Source organism: Siniperca chuatsi, linkage group LG17, assembly GCF_020085105.1.
Source record: "Siniperca chuatsi isolate FFG_IHB_CAS linkage group LG17, ASM2008510v1, whole genome shotgun sequence".
NCBI classification, from domain to species: domain Eukaryota; kingdom Metazoa; phylum Chordata; class Actinopteri; order Centrarchiformes; family Sinipercidae; genus Siniperca; species Siniperca chuatsi.
In genome coordinates this window covers 13,501,285-13,524,626 of record NC_058058.1, presented here as the reverse complement: position 1 = coordinate 13,524,626, position 23,342 = coordinate 13,501,285, and the positions used below count along the sequence as shown (strand labels likewise).

Genomic DNA, 23,342 nt, shown 5'->3' with positions numbered 1-23,342 from the left:
TGGTTTAACTACATGATTTAAGTATGGCCAAATCCCTGAATCTAGCTAATATTGTTGACATTCAAACGGTCAGTATAAAGCAGTGTTTATATACTGCGAATTGTAGTTTTGAGATTTCTCCCAACGGTCAGATTAGATTAGCCACTCCTCCGTTAGCATACGGATGCTGGCAATGGTAGTTAACAGTTAGCTAGCTAACGTTAGTGTTTAGCGATTTGGAAAGATGGCTGGGGACTTTCAAGGTTTTGCGCTGGAGAAAGCCGAACTGCTTTCCAGCCGTTTGAAGGAGGCTCTGTCTTCGGGACAAGAATATGTTCAGGCTCAGTTTGGGGTGGATTTGGGTCTGAAGCCCGAGCTGTACCCGACGTGGGTCATCCTGTCCACGGCCGCGGTGGGTCTGCTGCTGCTACTCGGTCTGTCCTGGGCCGCCGTCTGTGGCAGTCTGCTCGTTGGGAAAAAGCGGGGATCCCCGGCTACCCAGGGCAGCAGTGAGCCTGACAAGGCCAATTTTGCTAAAACTGCCAAACCAGAAGAACAGAAGAAGCGGAATAAAAAGAAAACGCTTGAAAAGGTACCGTATGCAGCGTGAACAAGCTGTTGAATCACGGTGGGTTAATCAATAAAAGCGCTGGTGTGTCTAGAAACAATTAATGCTAAACAAAACTGTTTCCTCAGTTAGCGTTTTCTAGCTTTATACGTGTATCCCTATTGTAAATTTATCAACAAAATCCGCAAGTTTAACGTTAGTTAGCTAACTTAGCCGTTTCATACAGCGCTGCAGCCCTCTCTTTCTCCTTTAGAAAATTATGCTAACTAGCTAGCTGTGTGTGAAGCCAACTGACAAGCCATTAATGATAGTTAATGGTAGCTAATTAAAATATTATCCTTAGCCAACACTTATACGACAACTCCTGGAGCATACTGCTTGCCTTCACTTGTCTGATTAATAAACTGTACTTAAAACGTGAAAATGTCAGTTTTCACACATCTGCAAACAAGGTTTGCTGCTGTCAAGCTGTTACTCAGTCAGTAACGTTAATGGTAAGAAACATAAATTCAGGACTACGTTAGTTATTCTATCCACAGCCAAAAGTCTTTGTAGTCAGGTGTAACCAACCATGTAAACACACCAACCACCAAATGGATCCTGTTTTTTCTTAGTTTTAGAATGTTAGTTGATGTTTACTTTAAAAAAAAACTTAATGTTCATGTTGCAGTTTGATTGTACATTTGTGAAGTATGCTGGAAATTCAGATATATTGTAGAGATTCATCTTGAAATCAAAAGTTATAACGTTATTATTCTGAAAGCAAAAAAAATTTGTGAGCACACATCAGGTAAGTTTAATGTTTGCTACTGGATCATCAACATCATGTTTATCTGATGTCTGTCTTTCTCCTCCAGAAGACTCAATCCAATGGACAACCAGTGGCCGTAGCTCAGGAGGAAGTTAAAGTGACTGAGGCAGTTTCCAAGCTAGCCCAGCAGATCAAAACCGAGAAGGTATCTTTGAGCAGCTGCTGCCCAAATTAAGGGGACCTGAAACTGTTGTTGGTGGGCAGGGCAGCCACAATTTTTAATTGAGTCTCTGCTCAGTTGTGTTATTGGTGAAATATTGCTGTAACCCCCCATGTCAAGTTTTGCCAGTGTGGCATGGCTTCAAAGGACAACAAAGTTACATGATTTCCATTAGTATAACTTTTTTTTTTTTACCCCATACTTTATTATAGCTTTTATTTCTCTCTATCCACAGGTGCATGAGGTACAGGCCCCAGTGCAGGTGAAAAAGAACAAGAAGAAAACCAAGACGGATGTGAAACCAGTCCAGCATGTGTCTACAAATGATGGGAAGGAACCAGATGATGGTAAGATTCAACTGTGGAAGGGAAAATTTCTAAATAACTTCTCATTTTCAAACTGACTGTTGAGTTTTACCCAGCACATGCCATCAGTATTTATAACCTACTTGACTTCTCCAGTTTTGGTTGGCTTCACTTACTACATTAAACTCTTTCAGTTTTCCTGTTGTAGGCAGCCTCTTGGTTAAATGATCAACCCAATTTAATCTGCAATCAATCATCTAAAATACTTATTTATCATTGCCTTGCACACACCGAGTCACCTAAACATTTGTTTTTTTGTTCCCACCAGGTGCATGGGAGACCAAAGTCAGTAACCGTGAGAAGAAGCAGCAGCGCAGGAAGGACAAGGGCCCTGAGGACTCTGGTAGCCCAGGAGGGGTGGAGGCTCTGAAGACCAATGTGGAGGCACCTGTAGCCACAGCTCCTACTAACACCAAGAAGAACAGAGCAAAACATGGTATTCATCTAGCAAATGTTAGAATGTAGGGATTTGATGTGACACTCAAAGACAGAGAAGTAATCTAAGGCTTGGACCTGAACATTTATTTAACATACAGTGTTGACAGGGCTAAGCATATATGTAGCACATTGATGTGAACACTTCACTCATGCTTAAACAAGAATTATCCAGTAATATTGCATGTTACTCAGGTATATTTTTTCCCACATTGTTTCAGAGTCCCTGCATTCAAGAACCACTGGAAAGGGAGATGCAACCAGTGGAGCTGGTAAAGACAAAGCTAAATCATTATTTTGTGTGACTGAGATGGGAAAACTATTTTAATAGCTCGCTTTGTCTTTATTTCATTTTCTTTATTTTCCAGAGTAAAGCTTAGTCTAATATCAAGATAAGATGGAGGATATACATAAATGTCTGCCTGGATGTAGTAACTGAACAAGCCTGTAAACGATGGCTTTAAAATCGCTGATTTTGGTCTTAACTCTAAAATACAGAATTGGCTAGACTGAACGTTGTCACTGGTTGACAAAACTGCCAGTCTGACTCCGGTCTTCCCCGATATCTATCTCCTCAGTGTCCTCCAGCTCGAGAGAGGAGCCTTCAGTCAATGGTGGTGGTTGGACTGACATGTCTTTGAAGATCCCATGTCAGATGGGAACCAAGTGGAGTGACATTACCACGGCTCCACATTACAGGGCCCCACCTAAGCGTCAGACCTGGGCACAGGACACGCAAGGTACCACCTTGACCTGCGTAGAGCTTTTTACTCCACAAATATAAATATTGATAGTGGAGTGTAACATGCAGGATCTACAACGCAATCTGTAAACAGTAGGACAGTGACGTATTTTATTGTTTTGACTCCTTCATTAGATTTCAAATGAAACAATGACTTGAGGTTAAAGTGCTGACTTTCAGCTATAAAGGTGTTTGGGATCCTTGTGGGACTGAACAGTCCCAGTTACAACTGTATTTAGATTAGCAGTGTGATCAGAGCTTTCATCACAAATATCATTTGTGTGTATACAGCGGCTATTTCAGCATTTTTCACACTGCTGTAAAGTCACAGTAACAATAAAACACTGCCATTTTGACTGCTAAAATAAAAAAAAAATCACAAAAAGATTATTCTTGGGTTTCATTTCACTGAAATTATAACAATAAGACTGTCCAGCTGGGCCATCTGCTGGACAAAAAGTGGCATTACAAGAACATTTAAGAATGCGTAAAATGGAGTGACATTGTTAAAACTTAAGCTAACATTTGTTAAGTGGCTATGTTAGCAGGTGGTGAAATCATTGAAAGTCTAAATTTACATCAACTGCTGGCTCAACAAAGACACCCAAAATAAAATAAAATTAATTTTATAAGGCAACACACCCTCAGAGGTTGTTTCTGACAAAGACCCTTGTCCTCTTTGTGGCTGTCAGGTGATTGACTGTAAACAGAGCAAAACACAATGCAGCTGATGAAAGCACTGAAATTGGGCACAGTGAAATTATAATCATTTGTGATTTTAAGTGATTAAATAATAATGTTTTTATACTGTAATTGAATCTGGAAGATATCTTCATTGACACTGTGAGTGAGTGTAGACTCCAGCAGAACTTGTTCGATGTTGCCAAATCTGGGCTACACTGTTTGTTTGCCAGAACAGCATTCCAGCCATATAATCTGTGTTTCTGTGTGCTCTCGCCAGCAGCATGGAGTGGCATTGATGACCGGATAAAGACTGACCTCAACCCTGTGTCTTTCTCCATGCTGGGACGAAACCCCACAGGTTGGTATTGTGATTAACTGCCAGCTTTATCACCCAGTCACAAACCAGACTCTACTTTCAGGATGTGTAATCCAAAGAATGTCTGATGTAGTTTTTCCACTTTACCTCAACAGCTTCCAGCACTAATGACATTTTTTTTCCCCCTCCCTCTCTCACCTTCTGTCTTTCTTAGACCCAATATCAAATTCAATTGAGATGCGGTGGGCGAGCCACCCTGATGTTGATGATGAATGGTCTGGATTCAGTGAGTATTTCAGGAACCCATTACATCTAACACACCCTTCTAAGTAACTGCAGGTCAAATGTAAAATCTGCCAATGATTTTGTGAGATGAAGCCTAATCCCAATCTTAAAATTAAATACATTTTGAAGGATGCAAAAGTATCCATTCCTAGACATGCATATACGTATGAATTTGTAAAAACGTGTCTAACTGCCATCCTGTCGATCTGAATATTTTTAGATGGGATGGCAGCAGTGGACCCCGGCTCCGACTGGAATGCCCCAGTAGAGCACTGGGGAAACTACGAAGAGCCTCCTGTGTTGGTGACACCAGCGCCACCACCGAAGGAACAGCCCATCCCCAACAAGGTTTCACTGACACTCCAATTGGCTAATTACAGCAATACCTTTGCAAGGCCTAGACGTACCTCCTGATTTCTTTCAGCCTAATTTTCAAATAACCTGAATGTCTGTGTTTGTTATGGCAGGTATCAGAGGATGAGAAGGACACTGAGGATCCCTCCGGTGGAGCAGCCATATCCAAGAAAAAGAGGAAAAAGAAGAAGAAAACAGAAGAGGAGGCTGCATCTGAGGCTCAGGCAAGAAAAAAACCCATCAACCTGTCAGATTAATATCTTGCACAAAAGTATAAAACTGTTCTATGTATTTGTACATATTCAAGTCAAATGATTGTAGGCATTTTCCCTGTTTTGGTAATGTCATTGCATTTGTTTGATTGTAGATTGCGAGCACAGCGCTCCTGGTCAACACAGTACTCAAACCCCAAGAGCCTCCTGAACTGGCCTCCAAAAAGCAGAATCCTAGCATATCCTCCCCTCAGAGTAGGTTTCAACAGCTCAGACTCTGAAGTTGTATTCACTCACAGCAAATGAGCAAATAAATGTTCATACAGTATAGTAATAATTACTTAAAACTGTTTATTCAGTCCTGCTACTTGTCCATAAATTGCTTTAAAGCACATACTGTATTTTATGTCTATATGTTCAAAAAGGTTTAAACGGAGATGGTTCTAAATACAGCGTTCTCATTTTTCCTTTTCCATTTTTAATCTATTTGCAGAGAAGTCTGAGCAGATTGTGGAGCCTCCGAAGCCCTCCCAGAAGAAAAAGGTCCGAAGGGAAACATGAAGTCACATCACAGGTCCATACACAGCATATGCAAATGATTGTTAAATGTGTCACATGCAATAATTACCAGGTACAGAGTTTCTTTCTGAGATCCATCAATGGTTAATCAGTTACAAAAAGAAAACAAGCAGTGGATATCACCTGCTTGGCTAACTATAGTGATGAAATGTGGTCCTATGGACTGAAATCTCTCCAATTTGCACTATTTGCTACACTGCAGTGAAGTTTCAGGGGAGGTAGACTTGCAGTGGAGGTACATTTTTATTTTAATTATTTTTTTATGGCATCAAAAGTGTTTTTTTTCTTCCCCCCTCCGAGAGTGTATGTTTATAATTGTTACCCCAAAATACAAAACAGATTGTAGTTTTACTTTTTGTTTAAATGAAAATTTGAGTAACAAAAAAAGCATACATGTTTGCTCCCCCGAATATTGCACTTTGTTTTGTTTGCAGCAAGCTGCATGTGAGGGCTGGTCTCAGATCAGGATAGGTTCAGATTTTTTTCAAGTCTATCTCGGTGCAACACACACATGCCCATAAGTACATTGGAAGAGTTAAGGGTTTCTATAATCATCCTGCCTCTCCATACTGGCCATGAAGTGATACCCTCATAGAGAAACTACAGTGTAAGAAATGGGGGACAAAAAGCCATGCTCCTCATTTTGTGCAAAAATGCATTCTGAAGTTCAGCTAAAGCTAATATGAGGCTTTAGCTAAGTTAGTTTTAGTGAAATCGATTTTCCCAAGTAATGTCCTTTTTAGTAAAAACTTCCCTCTTTGTGTTTCCCCGGGCAGTGTTTTCTTGCTGAGGTGTGAGGGATACGTCCTGGCAGTCGCACATACCCACTTGATTTGGCTATTCTCAGACTGCTAAAGCCTCATATTAGTTTTGGCTGAAGTTAAGACTGCACTTTTGCACAGTAAAAAGGCATTTTGTACCCCATTTCTTCAGTGTCGTCGCTCTATGAAGGTATTACAGGTATTATAAAAGCTCCTTTATGAAGACTGGCAGCTGTAGTCGCAGGCAGGTTGAATTCCACGTCAGTTACAGTGGTAGGAAGTTTCTCAGCAAAAAAAAAAAGGTCTTGGTCTTAGAAACTTCTCCACAACCACTCCTGCAGCGTAATCCTCCTCTTCACTGTCTATCCGTGTGATAGTATGTTCCAAACATTCATAATTTTGTTGAAACTATTATGACAGTTTGGAGCAGCTGAAAAGTCACTAATTCATCATTTATGGATTTTTTCAAAGATGATGCTAAATTTGAAATGTGGACGTTGTGACCTGATTCTGGATTCGCACTTGGGACTGTTGGTAACTGTTATGCAGAGAGGACAGTAACTGATACGAACCACCAGGAGGAACTGTAATGTGAAGTAAAGGAGAAGTGAGATTATCCCGTAAAGCAGTAGCACTATAAGTGTCCTCACTCTACTTTGATCATTCTGACTGTCTCTCTCTTTATCTGACTAGACTGTGCATTGATTTTTCTAGAGACTTAATTGTCCCTCTGCACTCTATATGATTTTTAAAAACATTTTTCTTCCAGTTTTTGTGCTAGAAAAAGCCGTGCCATATGTACAGATTGTAAGGGCTTTTTCCAGTTCTGTGACTGCGCTGTGCAAAAGGCTGTATTGAGATCCTTTTTGATGTCGATGAATTGTTTTTTACTACCTTTTTTGCGGAATGTGAAATGTGTAACTTTCTTGGTTTGCACCTGACTTCCAGGATTTATGATGGGGTTTTTTGTTTTTGTTTTTTTGACAAATTGAGAATGAAGATACATAGAGATATGATACGGAGCAGCTTTAATTCCACGTCTAAGTTGGTTTTAAACAAGACACACACACACACACACACACACACAATTACACATATATAAAAGGAATTTAATTCCATTGCCTTAACCTGTATTTGTATAGAAAGTGCATTGGCATCCTGTTTTATAGTTTGCATCCAATTCCAGGTTTTGATGTCAGAAATTAATTTCATCTTGCATGACTTTGATAATAGTACTTGTGTACATGAAATTAAATGAACGATCTCTTGCTTTAACTGTTAGTACTTGGTCCTGGCTTTTGAATAGCTTTTTTTAATGAGACAAGTTGCAGCTGTTCTGTGGGCATCCAGTTTAGCGGACATTAACAGTGGTCTGTTGTTGGTAGGCAAAGAGCCTTAGAGCATCAAGGTGTTGATCAGCTGATGTTGGCACAGAGTTGTTGGTAGACCTGATAGAACAAAATGATATGTCGCTGTGGCTTCAGGTGCCCTTTAATTGTTTAATTTTTACTGATGATTAAAATGGATTCAATCAATGTATTTATATACTTGTCTCTAGCAAATGGTAATGTGAATGACTTTGTTTATTGAGGAGATACAAATGACATTTCTATGTTTGTTTGGTAAAAATTTCAAATAAATGAGAATTGCTTGATATCACATTGTCATAGAAATTATTTTTTTGTCTCTAAGGATAACTTACTGAAACTATGGTTGGCATAGTTTTGTTTGTGCTTTTTGCTTCTTTTTAGGCTTGAAGCTTAAAAGCAAGGTCTCTTACTTTGCCTTGAAGACAACTGTGGAGCCATTCTACCCATAGAAAACTGTAAAAACATTGTGACTGTATCCAGAGTGATTTTTTTTTTTAATTTTTATGAGGTATGTGGATGAAAATAACTAAAAGACAAATATTATAGTAGGGCTTAATGATAAAATGTTTTTAAAGATGGCATTGACATTATACATAGGTTTGTGTTCCAAGATGCTTTGAAGCTACAGTGTTTATAGAACTTATTCTGTACAGACATGCTGTCCTCTGACTGATTTACTAACTAACTAAGCAACTACATGACTAAATAACTAACTAATTAACTAAATAAATTACTATGTAACTAGTAATATTTTTAGTAATAAATAAATAGATACAAGTATGTAAATAAATAAAAAAGCTGCACAATTACTATATTCTATATCTGACTATCTATAAAATAGTAGTTTTTGGTAACTAACCAATTTGTCTATGGTTTGCGAAAGAACAATTTGTGCTTGTCGAAAATAAAATATTGGAAAGGCATCTCTTATTGCTAGTGTTTTGTTAAATTAGGATGATGACACATCAAGAAGGATCACCAGGATCATCTGGGAATCGAAAACCGCACTTTCTCTAAACTGTTCAAAAATGTACTGTTTTGTACACATTATACTTAACAACCAGAGCTCCTCAGGCAAGTTTTATATTTAATTAAATCAGTTGTTATCCTGAAGTACTGATGATTTTACCACTTTTGCATGTTTTCATGCCAAAGTAACCTTAAAGTATGAATTAGAGACATATTTTTTTCAGCAGAATTATACACAAGCAATACTCGTAGTAAATGATGCTTTCTCCCTGTCCACTGGCATCTTGTTTTCATGTTTTCTGTCAAACTAATCCCAAATCTGTGATTAATAAAATGAGGATTCAATGTTTGCCATGGTGCAAATCTGTGTCAGCAGCCAGGCCTGTGATAGGCCCTGGTTCCAGTGACCCTCCTGAGGCCAAACTGCTGCCCTAGTCAATGTGGTGAAGCAGTCGCTTGGCACGCTTACAGAGCCTGACCTCCTTCGCTACATCAGTCTCTCCATCCTTTATCTCTCAGTTCATTTAGGATTTAGCAGCTTTTAATCTCTCACAAGCTCTGGCTCTCCATCCATTCACCTTCACTTCAGAGGGGTATCACGTTTTGTTTTGGTTTTTTTTCATTCTTCCCCGCCAAAGGATTGTTGTACTTATTTTTGTTTTACTGTGTGTATGAAAGGCAGATATATTAATAGTGAAGGTCACTCTCTAATGGATGGTACTGCAGTTGCTCAAAGCCCTGCTATGAAAATCACTCGCTAATGCTGTTTTTAAAAAAAGATCCATCCCAAGTTCCTGTGTCTGAAACCCAGAGGCTTCACATAGTGCTATCCTGAAACAAGTCAGTCAGAGTGTGGCAACATTATACGACCAAACTAACAAATTATTTCACCCAAACACTGGCTTTGGGATTGTATTGTTCTCCAGCAGGTCTGAGAAAAAAGGATTATAAGGCTTTGTATTTCCGGTTATTCAGAGCTCTCTCTGCACGTACGTGATTACTTCTGTTTAATATTTCAAACAGTCTCGGTGGTTGTTTTATGGAAAATCTAGGGGAAAAAACGGCCGTCAGTTTGAGATTTCCTCTTCAAATTGCGTTCCAGCATTTAAAGAGGTGGCAGTCTGGTCAGTATTAAGTCATGGCAGGAGAGGAAAATCCCCTAATGTGACGATGATGCGGTCCACCCACCAGGGCTTAGAGCTGTGGTCACTGGCCCATCTGTCGGGCTTGATCCAGGATGTTTGCACAGATGGAGAGACAAACTGACATGAAATGAAGACTTGTTGCTTGTTCCAACACTGCAATAAAACACATCAATCTTTCATTTTATTAATTTATTATAAGAATAGATAAATCCATATTAACTTGATACTAATAGGGCAACCTGCCAAATTATGAGGATGTCACATGCTTCATAAAAAGTGTTCAAACAGCTGCATTGGAGCACAGCCACATTAACCTGAGCAAAAATGAGCTGCTGAGCCCCTATTAACCCCCCATTACTTGAGTACAGTATTACTATGTTGGAACAATATATGGCTCTAAAAGCTCTTTGATTATTAATTTAGGAGTATGCATCATGTTAGCACAATATCAGCTCAAATAATGAAGGTCCTAAAACTAGATTTTTTTACATAGGGCCCCTTTTTAAGACTTGAAGACCCCTCCCATCATGTTAGTTGATATTGCATGTGAGTAGCACATATTCCCAAACAAAACAAAGTTACACTTGATCACAGCCCTGCATTGGAGACAGGTAAAACGACTGCTTCCACTTGCAGAGTTCTTAATGTGTTAAGTGCTGTGTGTTTAAGCGCCATAGTGACATGGGGCTTTTACTTTAAAAATCAAGCGATATCTATCTCTAAGCCTGAACAAGAGCTGTGAGCACTTCAACCAAAAAGTGATTTTGTTCTTTCAGTTTGTTTGATTTAAAGGAGCTTTAGAGACCCAGAGAGGTGAAATTATCCAGCATTTCAGCAAGTTCTTCCATTTTAATTATATATTTTATTTTTAAATCTTTTTATTTCCAACATATGAATTTAGTCACATCAAAACACTACACAAATCACAACACACCATATCTTAAATAGAATTTACCCAATGCACAAATGAGCACACAAACACCTTAAAACTACCAAATACACTGAGGGTGGGAAAGGGTGTTCAGGGATAACATTTTTTGTTCAAATCCATTATATTGTGAGTTTTATCTCGGGTTACCCCGGTCCTGACCCCCGAGGTTTGGAGCCACTGCTCTGGGCAAATAGAAAAAGTCTTCCACAAATAATTTTAAATGTACATGTTCAGCTCGTACAGTATGAAGGCTATCTGCGTCTATCAGAATCAGTGACGTAAACTTAATCATTCAATGTCTCCAGTAAGAAAGTATATGAGTAAAAGGGTCTGAAAGAAAGCATCTGAAATATTTTGTTTGATTAAAAAAAGCATTTTGCATCCAACCCTCGGATCTTGGTCAAAAAGCCTCCCCTGCTCACGTGACCCCGGGATGAGCCAGATTAACGGTTCGCTGTTTGCCAGGAGTCCACTTGCGGAAACAGGCACATCGTTTCAAACGTACGCTGGCGGTCCTGGCACCAAGGACGCCAACTAGTCACATATACTATCTTTGTTAGGACATTGTAGCCTTGAATAATTCATTGTCGGCAGCATTCATGAAATAGCTTGAAATTCATAGCAGGATAAATAATGATTTCGCCGTGGGACAGGTGGTACTCGACGAGCTGCTGCCTTTGCTGCCACGTACGGACGGGCACCATTATTCTGGGAATATGGTATATGGTAAGTCAGATTTTCATTCGATGTCAGGCCCAAATGTCTACAAATATGGCTAAATATGTGGAATATTAGCTGATAAGTGCCATTGAGTTTTTACAGCAATAGCAAGTTAGCTAGCTACTGCTGTTTTTCGTTTGTTTTTCTGCACTCATTTTTGATTTGCCATTTTGAGGATGTCCTCGGTTTATAGAACAATGTAACACATTTAAACTACGATGTTAGCTAATTAATCGCCACCATTTGCATCCAAGGCTTCTATTTTGGCTATATTTACATATTTTAATCAAATACAAGTATATAACAATATATTTTCGCACAGCTTGTAACCGTGCATGGATATTCCTTCTAAACTAATTTTTGTTGTGCTGAAATGATAACCTTACCAGCGCATCCCATTTGATTTGTCCTACATGTGTACCGGTTAAATATAGAGTTTGCTTCTGTTTTTACCCACGGGATAACCTGAAGTTTTAAACATAGTTCAGTAAGCCTGGTAAATCCCTGCTGACCTTTAGTACGCGTTACAGAGAGGCTGTTTGACCCTACTACAATGTGTCGTCAAAACACGTCAAGCTGAGCCAAGGCCAGAAAAAGCAACCAATTATTTATGTTTCCCTACATAAGGTGTTTTGATGTAAGGTGAAAACAGTGACATACAGGACTCATAAGGTCATGTTTTCTAATCATGCTGGTTGGACAGATGCTGTACTGAACCTGTGCTGACACAATTTTGATAATAAAGTGTTTTTTTGAGTCACTTCCAGCATCTCAAATGTGAGGATTTGTTGCTTTTCTCCATTTTTTTTTATTGTGAATTAAATATCTTTGGATTTTGGACTGTTAGTTGGATAAAACAAGCTATTTGAAGACGTCACTTAGGCTCTATGAACTTGTGGTTGGTATTTTTGACTATTTTCTGGCATTTTATAGATGATTATTTTGCTAAATAATCAATGGAGTATTTAATAATAAATAAATGAATTAATAATAGAACCCATTGGGAGTTTTGTCCAGTAGATCTATCCACACTCAGCAGTTGTATCTTAAAGAATAACTCAATTCAAAAACCTTATCTAACAAGTTATCTAATCCTTTACCTCACCTGTAGTTACTTTTCCATTTTAATTACTTTTTTCCCAAACCAAGAAAAAGCCCTGATCCATCTGATCAATGAATTCTGAAGGTTAACCCAAGAATGTAAAAATGGAAAACTCCACAATGAAATGTAATATTAATATTGATCTTCATTTCCCCCACAGCTCATCAATGCGGTGGTCTTACTCATCTTGTTGTCGGCTCTCAATGACCCGGTTCAATACCGCTACCACCTTACCAGCTCTGAGCTGGGAACCGACATTGATGTCATGGACGATGCCAGTGAGTGCAACTAATCCCCTCAGTGTTACATATCTGATTTGGTATATATTGGATTAGATGTCCTCAATGACACGTGCCTTTTATTCTACATAAAAAGTGCAAGTTCAAAATGTGTCAATGTGATTTGAGTGAATGTGATCTCATGTAGAAGGTGGATACACAGAACAGTTTTTAAATTATTTTTAAACACTAACGGCTCATAGTCAATATTCCAGTTACAGGAAATCAAATTTTACTCCCCTCTGTGTTGTTAATAACGTAATTATTCTTGTTGTCAACCATGCAGAACATTCAGTTTTATTTGAACAGAGTTTAACAGAAAAAATTGACATAAAAAAACAGAAATAGTGAATAGATGACATTGAAGATATATTAAAATATTATATTTTAAAATAATATCAAGTTTCATGGCTCAGTAACAATATTATTAGGATGTATCTCCCAGCTCTGTCAGAGCGTGCCCATTAAAATCATCAGCATGTCCATATGTGTTTCTGCAGCTCTAAAATCGCCTCTCCTTTCTGCCCACCACTTCTTTTCCCAGAATGCTGCTCTCAGCACAGACATAGCTGAGTAGGCTCAGCTCCATAGAGAACAAATCAGAGTGCATGCATATTTTCAGTGCTTCCCCTCCAGCAGCTATCATCATCACAGTCGCCTCTGGAACACCACAGACCCTGTCACTGGCTATTCTGATTTAAAAACGGCTGCTCTAATTCTCCATCAGATTAGAACGGCCATCTTGACTGTCTCCCCCTTGGATAGCGTTGTTGCAGCATCAGTCAAAGATTGTGAAACAGTGGCAAAAGGATGGAGACAAGCTGGTGTCATGGTTTTGAAATAGTCAGGTGTCAATAGGACCAACGTCACTGATCATATGCAGAGAAATCATGAAATGAAAAGATGGGTGGATGATGTGGGGTGAGGGGTGCCAGTGCATTTATGTATGCATGTGTATATATAGTATGTGTGAAGATGTGTGTCTGTGTCTTGTGTGTGGCAAGGGATTAAGATGGAAGGGTATCATCATTTCCTGGGTCTTAACACAATATCAGTACTGTAATAATCACTGTTGCTGAGTGTAAGGGCACCCCAACAGCCATGATGATATACAGAAGTTGCATTCATTCTTTCGTGAGTTTATATTTTGTAAAGTCATTGAAATTCTTATGTTTTCATGCCAACAATGCTGACTTCCAGGGATGCATTGATTTCACTGTTTCACAAAATATGAAATACCAAGTTCAATATCTGCCAATACTGCTTAGTGATCTGGAATCCTTTTTTTACCAAACTGCACATGTGCAGAGATCCTCCTGTCTTAACTTGATGTCACTGGATCACTGTTAGTTACTACGCTACACTGACAAGTGTCTCATCAGTCGGTTTTCACAGGGGTAATTTTTGTCAAATTTAGCTCCTCTTGCATAACAATTACCCACATGCTGATCATGTTTTGTCAAAGGCAGATTGGGTGTTAAAAATAGTGAGGTTACTTAAGATGCTTTGTTTTGTAAAATCCATGTCCCCATAAAGACTTTTGGATTACTTCAGTGGATTCAAGAGATCCAGTGACATTACGTGTTTGCTGCTGTTCTTCGCTGGTAATGTAGATAATCTATTCTCACATTGTTCTATCTGTTTGTGGGGGTTTTTTTCTGCAGATATGTGCATAGCCACTGCAATATCCCTACTCATGATTCTTATATGTGGCATGGCAACATATGGTGCTTACAAGGTAAATAAACAAACAAAACAAATGAGATTCAAACAGACATCTGAACTTGAGAAACATCCTGCCTTTTGTTCTGTCTGAGTTTCTTCCTCTGTTCTCTCCCTCATAGCAACATGCTGCTTGGATCATTCCATTCTTCTGCTACCAAATCTTCGACTTTGCCCTTAACACACTGGTAGCCATTAGTGTGGTGGTTTATCCCAACACGGTGCAGGACTACCTCCAGCAGCTGGTGAGAACCATTTCCCTCCAACCCAGACACCTACTTTAATGACTTCTTTTTTAACTGCTTTGTTCTTGAAATATTGTCAAAAGCTACAATACAAAACATTTGAAATCAAGGAATAGTCTGCTGCTTTTTAAAAGTGTGTGATAACTGCTTAACAACAAGGCAGATTCAGAGGTTAGTGCTTCATCTGTTGAGTAACACTCCTAAAGAAGAGGCATTCTGTGAAAACAGGTCTTAGTTATGTTGATTAGGTGTCCGTTTTAGATTCCTTGGGTGTTTAGGACTGAAAGGTCAAGTTTTGTCAGATGTTGGTTTGTGAAAACACACATTCTCACTTTCTGTATTGCGTTTCTCTCCATTGATTTTTGTTTCACTCTCTCTACCTCTCTCCCTCCCTTCCAGCCGGGGACATTCCCGTACAAAGAGGACATCATGTCCACTAACAACATGTGCCTAGTTTTCGCAGTCCTCCTCTTCATTGGCTGCATCCTCTCCTTCAAGGTAAGCCCACAGTCTCTGTATCACTGTAGATTCTCGCAATCTGCCTAGCTTTGGCCTTTTTTGGCTTTGGTGATTGAATCTCCAACATCCATCTGAATGATGTTTAAAACTACAGATACATACAAAAGGGTATATGTCTAAAATATAATGATAAATGCAACACATTGCTACAGATTATACACACTCACTGAACATTTGTTCCCTGTGGAACTGCCTTTTTATAGATATTGCAGTGATTAATGCAATTAAGTCTCAAACTGTGCAGTATGAACCATATGGCATGTATAATGAATCTGCCAGTGTGAACATTCCCATTATCAATGTTTTTCATGAGATTATCACACACGTCAGAGAGCAGCGGGTCAGGGACAACAGGAAACCAACTCCTGTCAAGCTAATTTCCCCTTAATGCATGGATGATTCTCCAGGCGCAGCTATGCTCTGGGGCTCTGGGACGAGATGGGACATGAAGTTGCAGTCATCTGTACAATCAAATCAAGTTGTTTCTCCTCTAAGCTCAGAATGGAAATGTTCGTGGCAGATATCCAAAGCTAGAGCCAGGGTTTTATGATAGGAAGCAGCCACTGGAAGATACACTGCTGGACTAACAGATAGAAGAGTTATAAATGTCATGTCTCAGGCAGAGAGCTTATATTGTATATGGGTAGTTATATAGTATATGGGTAGGTAACTTCTTATTGCTTTAAATTTCAGCATTTAAGATCAAATATAGATGTGTGCTTTCTCAAAACATAAATAGAATCTTGACATTTGCAAAGCAAAAGTTAATAGAACCCCATTTTTATTGATGGCTGCACGTACAGTATATATTGGCTACTGTACTGACGATAGTTGATTGAGTTCCCTGTGAAAGAGCCAGATCTGAAACCTCAAGGACGCATTCAGCTCTCAGCACAGAGGCAACACCTGCTAAAGTTCCTGCTGAAGCCAACATCCTCCACTTGACTGCACTTGGCATAAATGACAGATACAGACAGGCAGGGAAAAAAGAGACCTGGAGAGGGAAGGAGAAGAGAAACGGGTGCGGCAGATGGATGCAGATGGTTGGATGAGTAAAGAGACGGAGACATTATGACATAGAAAGTATATGGGCAAGATGGTAAAACTCAGACTTTGCTGTAGCAATGCTTACTGCGAGCCTAGCACATTAGCATTGTGATTCAAAATGTTATTTTCCCAACAAACGAAATGGGTATTTTGAAGTCGAGGACAGAACAAACCTTAACAAGAAAAAACAAAATGCACTATTTTGTATGATCAAAATAAGGAGTTGAAATGGTTCTGTATTACTGTTAGTTGCATTATCATCATTACTAGCGTCTTGTTTTAAAGGTACAATTGTGCATACAATACTGTGGTGCATAGCTCAGTTTAGAGTTCGTATCACAATGATGAGGTCAACTCAGCTGATGGTAAAGTGATTGGCTAGCAGGCAGCCTGGTTTCCCTGTTGGTCGGTTGTGCTTACTGCTGGCAGGGGTACCGACTCAGCAGGCTACTCACACATATACACAATGAACCTACTGTTCTTCTGCCAAGTCAGACAAACCTAAACCCCAGTGCTACCGTAGCCTTACGGTGGGTCAGAGATGCCGGAAGAGTTGCCTTGGCTAAAATGACAGTGGAAGACCAAGAAGGGCAACATTGTTCAAAATGTCCAAACATAAAAGTATCTTATATTTGTACAACTGAATTGAATTACCGTGTATCCTGACTTGTCTCATTGCAAAGGTAGATGCTGATATATCTGTCTGCATCAAGTAAAGATATGATGCATCTCTGATGTCATCATCCCTAACCTTGATGAATGGATGAGATCATAGCCAGCAGCATCAATAATGATGATAAGTGGAGACAATGTTGCTAAAGTTCACTGTGTGTTCTTTGTGTTCGGACAGGCCTACCTGATTGGCTGTGTGTGGAACTGCTACAGATATGTAAGCGGCAGGGGCACCACGGAGGTCCTGGTTTATGTCACCACCAATGACACCACGGTGAGTCCTCACATCCACCCTCAAGGACATACTGAAAATCCCCCTCACTGAAGTCATAATATAATTGCATTCGTGCAGCTTTGATTTTTTTGTTTTTGTTTTTATGTTTACTGTTTTGGCTTACAAGCTTTCGGTTCGTTATATAAGGTGAAGATAATTCCGATAAAGGCTTTGAAAACTTGTTTCCATTACTATGCTTAGCACATTAACTTGAATACAGTGTATCAAATGCTAGGCTCAACATCTGTGAGGTTTTACTAAAATATAGATTATATTTACTTTTGTATGTTATTGCAGTTCTATGAGTTGATACCTCTAAATGCACAAGGTAAGGATTATAGACATTAGTTGTAATGTATGCATGAGTATTATTATATAGCTTGAATTGTGCTTAGAGCAGCAATTTAGAGCCTGAAAAATAAACCATAATTAATTTTTAAAACTAGTAAATGCAAAATTCAAAAAAACCTCATTAACCTCAACCTCAGACTTGAGAAGTTAAATGAATCAATGTAACACAGGATGACAGGGATGATTTTCTGTTCAGTGTGGAAAATAATTTCTCCAGTAAGAATATCTCATTAACTGGACTGTTTTCTGCAATCATAGATGCCACATTACTAAGGAGGGAAAAGTACCACATTCATCTCACAGATGATTTGATACAGTTTTATTGTTTCAATTTAAGAAAAGAAAAAGATCAGAGCATATCTATAACTTATCATCTATGGGAATTTTTTTAATTTACATACTGTATATAAAAGAAAAATGAAATGGAAAAAAGTCAAATAACTCTTCCATCTCCAAGAGGTTCAGGTTAGTGAGGTCCATAACTTATGAAGTAATAGAATAGCTGTCATGTCACAGTCCCCACATACATGTACAGGTGAAGATGCTATGTGTAGTATTTTAACCATTCATTAATTATTGCCAAATTAGAAATGACACGAGAATGAGAGAAATGACAACCTCCAGTTAGTAATGTACAGGATTTGCTTAATATTAAAATAAGCAAGAAATTAAGGTTTTTTAAGGTGATTAAATGCATACAAATATGTTAATTGTTGACTCGTATTAAAATCCTACACATATCACTTTAGGAGTTATTGTTGAACAGAACAGTGAAGTAAATTATAGTAATTCATAGAAGCCCTAAATGTTTCTTCTTAATAGTTTACAGTATATCATGCACAGTACAGTGAAAATGTTCAGGGTCCAGATTCTGTGTTGTCACTGTGCAGTTTATAGTATTTGGGTTGTCTGACAGTCAGTGAAGTGTCATTGTTGCTGTAGGTCATCCTGAGGTATGATTGGCTGGCTGTCCAGAGCACTGTCCTCCTCAGTGTTGACTCAGGGGGTTTCTGAGAGGCTTTAGCATAGTCACGGTTTCCATTTGTCTGTCTATCTGTAATCCTCCACACTGATACATAAGACATTAATCTGCCTCACACCCGCTGTCGTCTCAACACGTAGCACTTCATCTGTCTGTCACTTCGTCCTTGTTGTTGTTGCTGTGGCCCTGGTTCACACCGCTGACGTTTTTCACCTTATGAAACAGACTCTACATGCAGGAGCTAATCCATTAGGGTCTGATATCAAACTGTATCATTTTGCCGTTTAGCAAGCATTGGATACGTGACAGTTAATTTTGTCCACTGCAGATATGATGGAGGCAAGATGTGGAGAGAAAGAAATAGTTATTGTTTTTTTCCTCAACCAAATTTTGAGAAAAAACACTGAATGCAGTTAGCATGAAAATATTATGAGTTTAGAAAATATTTTGTTTAGAAATACTTGAAAATTGATTTGCTTGTAAAGCATGCAAAGAACAAAAATAACTCATACTAATTTGTTTGGGTTAGCTGGTAATGAACTTGAATTTGTTTATTTTGTGTGTTAATAAAAATCCATGGCTGGTGTTATTCTATTTTTTTTTTTTTTTTAATTTCCAACAGATCCCATGAAAACACCAAAATCAGCAATGCGTTAGTCCATCTCTCAATACTGTCTGACTTCCCTACCTTGTCTGTGGCTCTGAGCCCAGAGCCAATTCATTCCTTTTGAAGACATAAATCTTCAAAAACAGGTCACAAATGTGAAGTAAATAACTGAGGCAACTAGGTCAAAGTGAAGGCCACAGCACAAGCTGTTTGAATTTAAATTAGAGAAGTATCAGGGAACAAATAGTATTTAAAAGCAACAAATATCTGTGGCACGTGGTTTACACAGGTTAAAAGCCTGAATAGTGACGACATGGTTTTATCGCGGCATTTCCCTCTTACCACACACAGTGCAGAATGAATAGAGCGCTCCATCTATTTTTACTATTAGAAAGCCGACAGTGTGTCTGAATGGCTTTTTACTGCCTCGAACATCAAGTACCCAGCTGCTTATCTGCCCTTTTTTATAGAAATACCATTACAATGCACGACCCTTCTGCAGGCGGCGCCCCCCCCCCCCAATATATCTCTGTCCGTCGTCCTCTCTTCTTCTGGACATGTTACATAATTGTCTGCTTGTCCGCTTCATTTCAAATCCTCCCTGTGATGTGTTCGCCGGGCCTCCCTGGCTGTTTCACAATTTTATCCCCCTCAAAGCACATCTCTCTCTCTCTCTCTCTCTCTCTCTCTCTCTCTCTCTCTCTCACTCACTGAATTAGCAGAAGAGCTGGTTTTATAACACCATTTACAAAGAAAGACCTCTGATGGAGAGAGAAGGCAAGCTGGCCTCTAGAGCACAGGGATGTGTGTGGATGTTATCCTTGCAGCTAGTAATGCCTTCTATAGGGATGGAATAAAGAGTATGAAAGATGGAGAAGAGACCTGCAACAATTACTAAGGCTGTGTCTGAAATCACTTCCTATTTACTATATAATGTACTATGTTAACTGTCCGCCATTGTATTTAAGTTTGAGTTAATTCAGAGTGAGTAAATCTCTGCACTATACAGATTCCTCCAAAAATTAAATGAAAAAAGCAGTGACCATGGCATTTTATAAATGCGAAATGACAGTCGTGCAACACTACTAGAGAGTAAACGACTGTGTTTATTATATAGGGAGTAGTTAATAACTAAACAGTTAGTAAACAGGCAGTTATTTCAGAAACAGCTTTAAATGAGACTATGCAACTTTTACTTAACAGCAGCCTCTGTGGCCATAAATAACAATTACAGAATAATAATAATAATAATAATAACTAAAACATCTTGTAACAGTAGCATAGGTAGATAAGAGTTATGAAGTCAGGATAATGACTCGATAATGTTTGCAATTTGTATCTGAAGTTTGCTAAAATTGGCTAACTTTAGCCACCGTAAGCGACTGGTCAATAGTATCTCATAGAATTCTTCAGCAAATGGAGCTGGCTCAGGTGTCACATGACCTGTAAGTGTGGAACAACCACTTGTTATCACGTGACCATCACATCATGACATTTGAACATTTGAAAAGGTTAACTACAGTTAATAGGAAACTGACCCACATAACTCTAATAAGATCATCTCATAAGATCATCATCATCATCATCATCATCAGAACGGTTAAAGATATATCTGAGGCATGCATTGGGACTGAGCTGCCTTTTGGTTTTCCGTTACATTTCAGGTTCTGCTGCCACCGTACGAGGAGGCCATGGCCATACCACCGAAGGAGCCCCCTCCCCAGTATATGGAGGCATGAGATACGTCCTCCCTGCTGGATCCTATACCCCAAACAACCCCCAATACCTACTACATCCCCCTCCAACAGTAGGACCCCAACGCTGGCTGGAACATGTTGAAAAACAAGACAAAACAATGTCTTAGAGGCTGGTTGCAGCTTGGATTCCTGCCAACCGTAGATTAGATTAGGCCGACCAGTATTGTCATTAACTCTTCCCCCCAACACCACCCCCTGGTTGTTGTGACGTATTTTGCTCCCCTCTCTCGTCTCCTCTGTCCTCCCCCAAGGACAGTATCGCAGCAACTTCATCCGCTCCCAACCACGACCTCCACCAACCCTCCCTCTTGGCAGCTGCTGTCCCCTGGCAGCATCTAAACTCTTGCACGCCCTGAACACTCTGTCCCAACGTAATTTGCACTTTTCTCTGAGTGAAACGTGCACCGGTCTGGCCACCAACTGTTAACCCCCAATACTGTGAATCTCCCTTGTGGTCTTTGTCTAGAAACAAACTACCTGAAGAGAGATAGCGACAGAGTGAGTGAGAAGGAAAGCGACATACACGATCAGTTTTGCAAGAGCACTTTTTTTCAGAAATTGACAAATTCCTTCATTGAATGTAATGTTGAGGTATTTTTGTATGACTTTTTTGTATAACAGTGAAAACTGAGAGAAAATGAAGTGAATAGTGAAAGGCTGTCCTGTTGTGATATAATATCATCTGTGTACTGATGTAGCTTGTCCTGCAGGAAATCGTATTGAAAAAGGTTCCTTGACCAATAACAACTACGTCCTCCTTTTGTATCCATGTAACACACTGTGTGCAAACCTGTAATCCATTGACTGCCAGTGAAAACAGTATTTCAGTTTGCCTTCCTGTCCATTGTCCTGTCTGTTCTGAGATTGCAAAAGTTAAGAAAGACTGGCATTAATGTAAAGGCAATACACATACTTTAAAATCTAATGTTTTCCCGTCGAGTGTCAGCTGCAACAGCATCGTCTGTATAGTAGTGTTTTTTTGTTTTTTTTTTACATGGATCATGGTGTATAATCTGATCTTTTTAGTTGAGCTGACTTAGCTGGACTGAGGGCATTTTCCTATAAAGACGGCGTGACATGCTGCTGTACATGCAGAGACTGTGTGTGTGTGTGTTTGCCTGAGCATTATGATGTAACTCCTTGGTCCTTTCTATGTAGTAACATTTCTTTTGCACATGCAGTGATATCATGTTGAGATATTTCCTGTGCTGGTGACCTTTTTTGAAATTAACGATGGATGGGAATCTAAAGCATTGATTTAGCTTAGCATAGTCGCACAAAATCAATATACAGTATATGAAGCTAGAGAAACCAGATGCTTGTCTTTTGCCTGGAACATTTTAGGCAATAAAAGACATAATAATGGAACAAACAATATTAGATATACCTAATCCCATTTTTTTCCCAATAATTCCTAAATAGTATGTACTTTCAACAGAAAAACATTAAATCAGAGTTACATTTTATCATTCAGACTATGCAACAGTGCATTCAACAACTTGTAAGACCTGGAAATACATGTACCATGAAGTAGTTTTCCATTTGATACTAATACTGTAGTTGATAATGTAGTCATTTGTTGGCCCCTTCATCATTGTCCCTGTGTGAATTGTGGCCACTGCTTTTGCAAATCCAACAAAGCTAAAAATGAAATTGCACTTTAAAGTCAGCGTGAGCTCACTGATGTGTTTGTGTTTTATTCATCTTTATCACAGTATGCTGTAACTAAGGGGTTCTGTTATGAGCAGCCACTGCTGGATGATACAAGTTTCTAAAACATGGCATAAACAAATCAATATTTGCGTTCTGGATTCTAATGTGATCGAAGGAGGATTTCAGCTGAGTCGTGCAGGGTTTAGAGAAAAGGCTTGCACAGTATCTGGACCAGTGGATGGCTGAAGCTTCATTTTATTAGAATCACTTCAAGACTTTTCACCATGGCTTCCCATTCACACACATCCTCTTGTTGGATCTGCATGAGCTCATGTCTTCAATTCTGAATAATAAAAAGCAAAATCTATCAATGTTTGCTGCTGGATTTATTTACTGTGTACAATGGTTTGTTTTTCTTTTTTTATACTTGGGCTTTTTATCATCTTAAAAGGAACACATTTTAAAAAACTGACCTTAACTTAGCCAGCTACTTGGAGAAAGCCTGGGGGGGATGAGGGTAAAAGCCCTTTATCAAGGATACACTTTGGGCATTAAGCTCTTTTCTGTGTACAATTTATTTTACATTTTTCACACAAGTATTTAAAAATCTATAGAAGTACATATAATTTTGATTTTATTTTTTATGTTTGATGAGCAGTGTCTTTAAATCACATGTGGGACGGTCCAAATGTTTGTTATGAAATAAATGAAAATTAGCTAATATACAAGTAGATGACATTTTATTTA

The 23,342-nt window shown here is 38.9% G+C and overlaps 2 protein-coding genes across 6 annotated transcripts; both read left to right on the top strand.

The window, feature by feature from the left end:
• The first annotated feature begins 22 nt into the window (after positions 1-22).
• Positions 23-7,907, top strand: mtdha (metadherin a). Of its 4 annotated transcripts, XM_044170678.1 has the most exons (13): positions 23-571; positions 1,405-1,503; positions 1,754-1,865; positions 2,152-2,319; positions 2,540-2,590; positions 2,897-3,058; positions 4,022-4,102; positions 4,275-4,346; positions 4,566-4,693; positions 4,813-4,923; positions 5,067-5,166; positions 5,405-5,485; positions 6,723-7,907. In XM_044170678.1, exons 1-12 carry the CDS (start codon positions 224-226, stop codon positions 5,470-5,472), a joined length of 1,500 nt encoding a protein of 499 aa, XP_044026613.1. In that variant the 5' UTR covers positions 23-223; the 3' UTR covers positions 5,473-5,485; positions 6,723-7,907. The 4 variants fall into 4 exon arrangements, with proteins under 4 accessions (XP_044026613.1, XP_044026617.1, XP_044026616.1 ...); XM_044170682.1 differs by having other exon boundaries at positions 1,408-1,503; positions 4,025-4,102; positions 5,405-7,907; XM_044170681.1 differs by having other exon boundaries at positions 1,408-1,503; positions 5,405-7,907.
• Positions 7,908-11,069: 3,162 nt separating this feature from the next.
• Positions 11,070-22,962, top strand: laptm4b (lysosomal protein transmembrane 4 beta). 2 transcript variants are annotated; one of them, XM_044170685.1, is made up of 8 exons: positions 11,070-11,392; positions 12,649-12,766; positions 14,431-14,504; positions 14,611-14,733; positions 15,133-15,231; positions 17,150-17,245; positions 17,543-17,573; positions 20,850-22,962. In XM_044170685.1, exons 1-8 carry the CDS (start codon positions 11,300-11,302, stop codon positions 21,047-21,049), a joined length of 834 nt encoding a protein of 277 aa, XP_044026620.1. In that variant the 5' UTR covers positions 11,070-11,299; the 3' UTR covers positions 21,050-22,962. The 2 variants fall into 2 exon arrangements, with proteins under 2 accessions (XP_044026620.1, XP_044026621.1); XM_044170686.1 differs by lacking the exon at positions 17,543-17,573 and having other exon boundaries at positions 11,089-11,392.
• The last annotated feature ends 380 nt before the right edge of the window (positions 22,963-23,342 follow it).

Excerpts from the sequence above, each read along its gene's own strand:
- laptm4b (XM_044170685.1), top strand. The coding sequence starts at position 11,300 with ATGATTTCGCCGTGGGACAGGTGGTACTCGACGAGCTGCTGCCTTTGC. Across the intron at positions 12,767-14,430 it reads TGATGTCATGGACGATGCCA|ATATGTGCATAGCCACTGCA; the intron begins GTGAGTGCAACT and ends TTTTTTCTGCAG. Across the intron at positions 15,232-17,149 it reads GCTGCATCCTCTCCTTCAAG|GCCTACCTGATTGGCTGTGT; the intron begins GTAAGCCCACAG and ends GTGTTCGGACAG.
- mtdha (XM_044170678.1), top strand. The coding sequence starts at position 224 with ATGGCTGGGGACTTTCAAGGTTTTGCGCTGGAGAAAGCCGAACTGCTT. Across the intron at positions 4,103-4,274 it reads GCTGGGACGAAACCCCACAG|ACCCAATATCAAATTCAATT; the intron begins GTTGGTATTGTG and ends TGTCTTTCTTAG. Across the intron at positions 4,924-5,066 it reads AGGCTGCATCTGAGGCTCAG|ATTGCGAGCACAGCGCTCCT; the intron begins GCAAGAAAAAAA and ends GTTTGATTGTAG.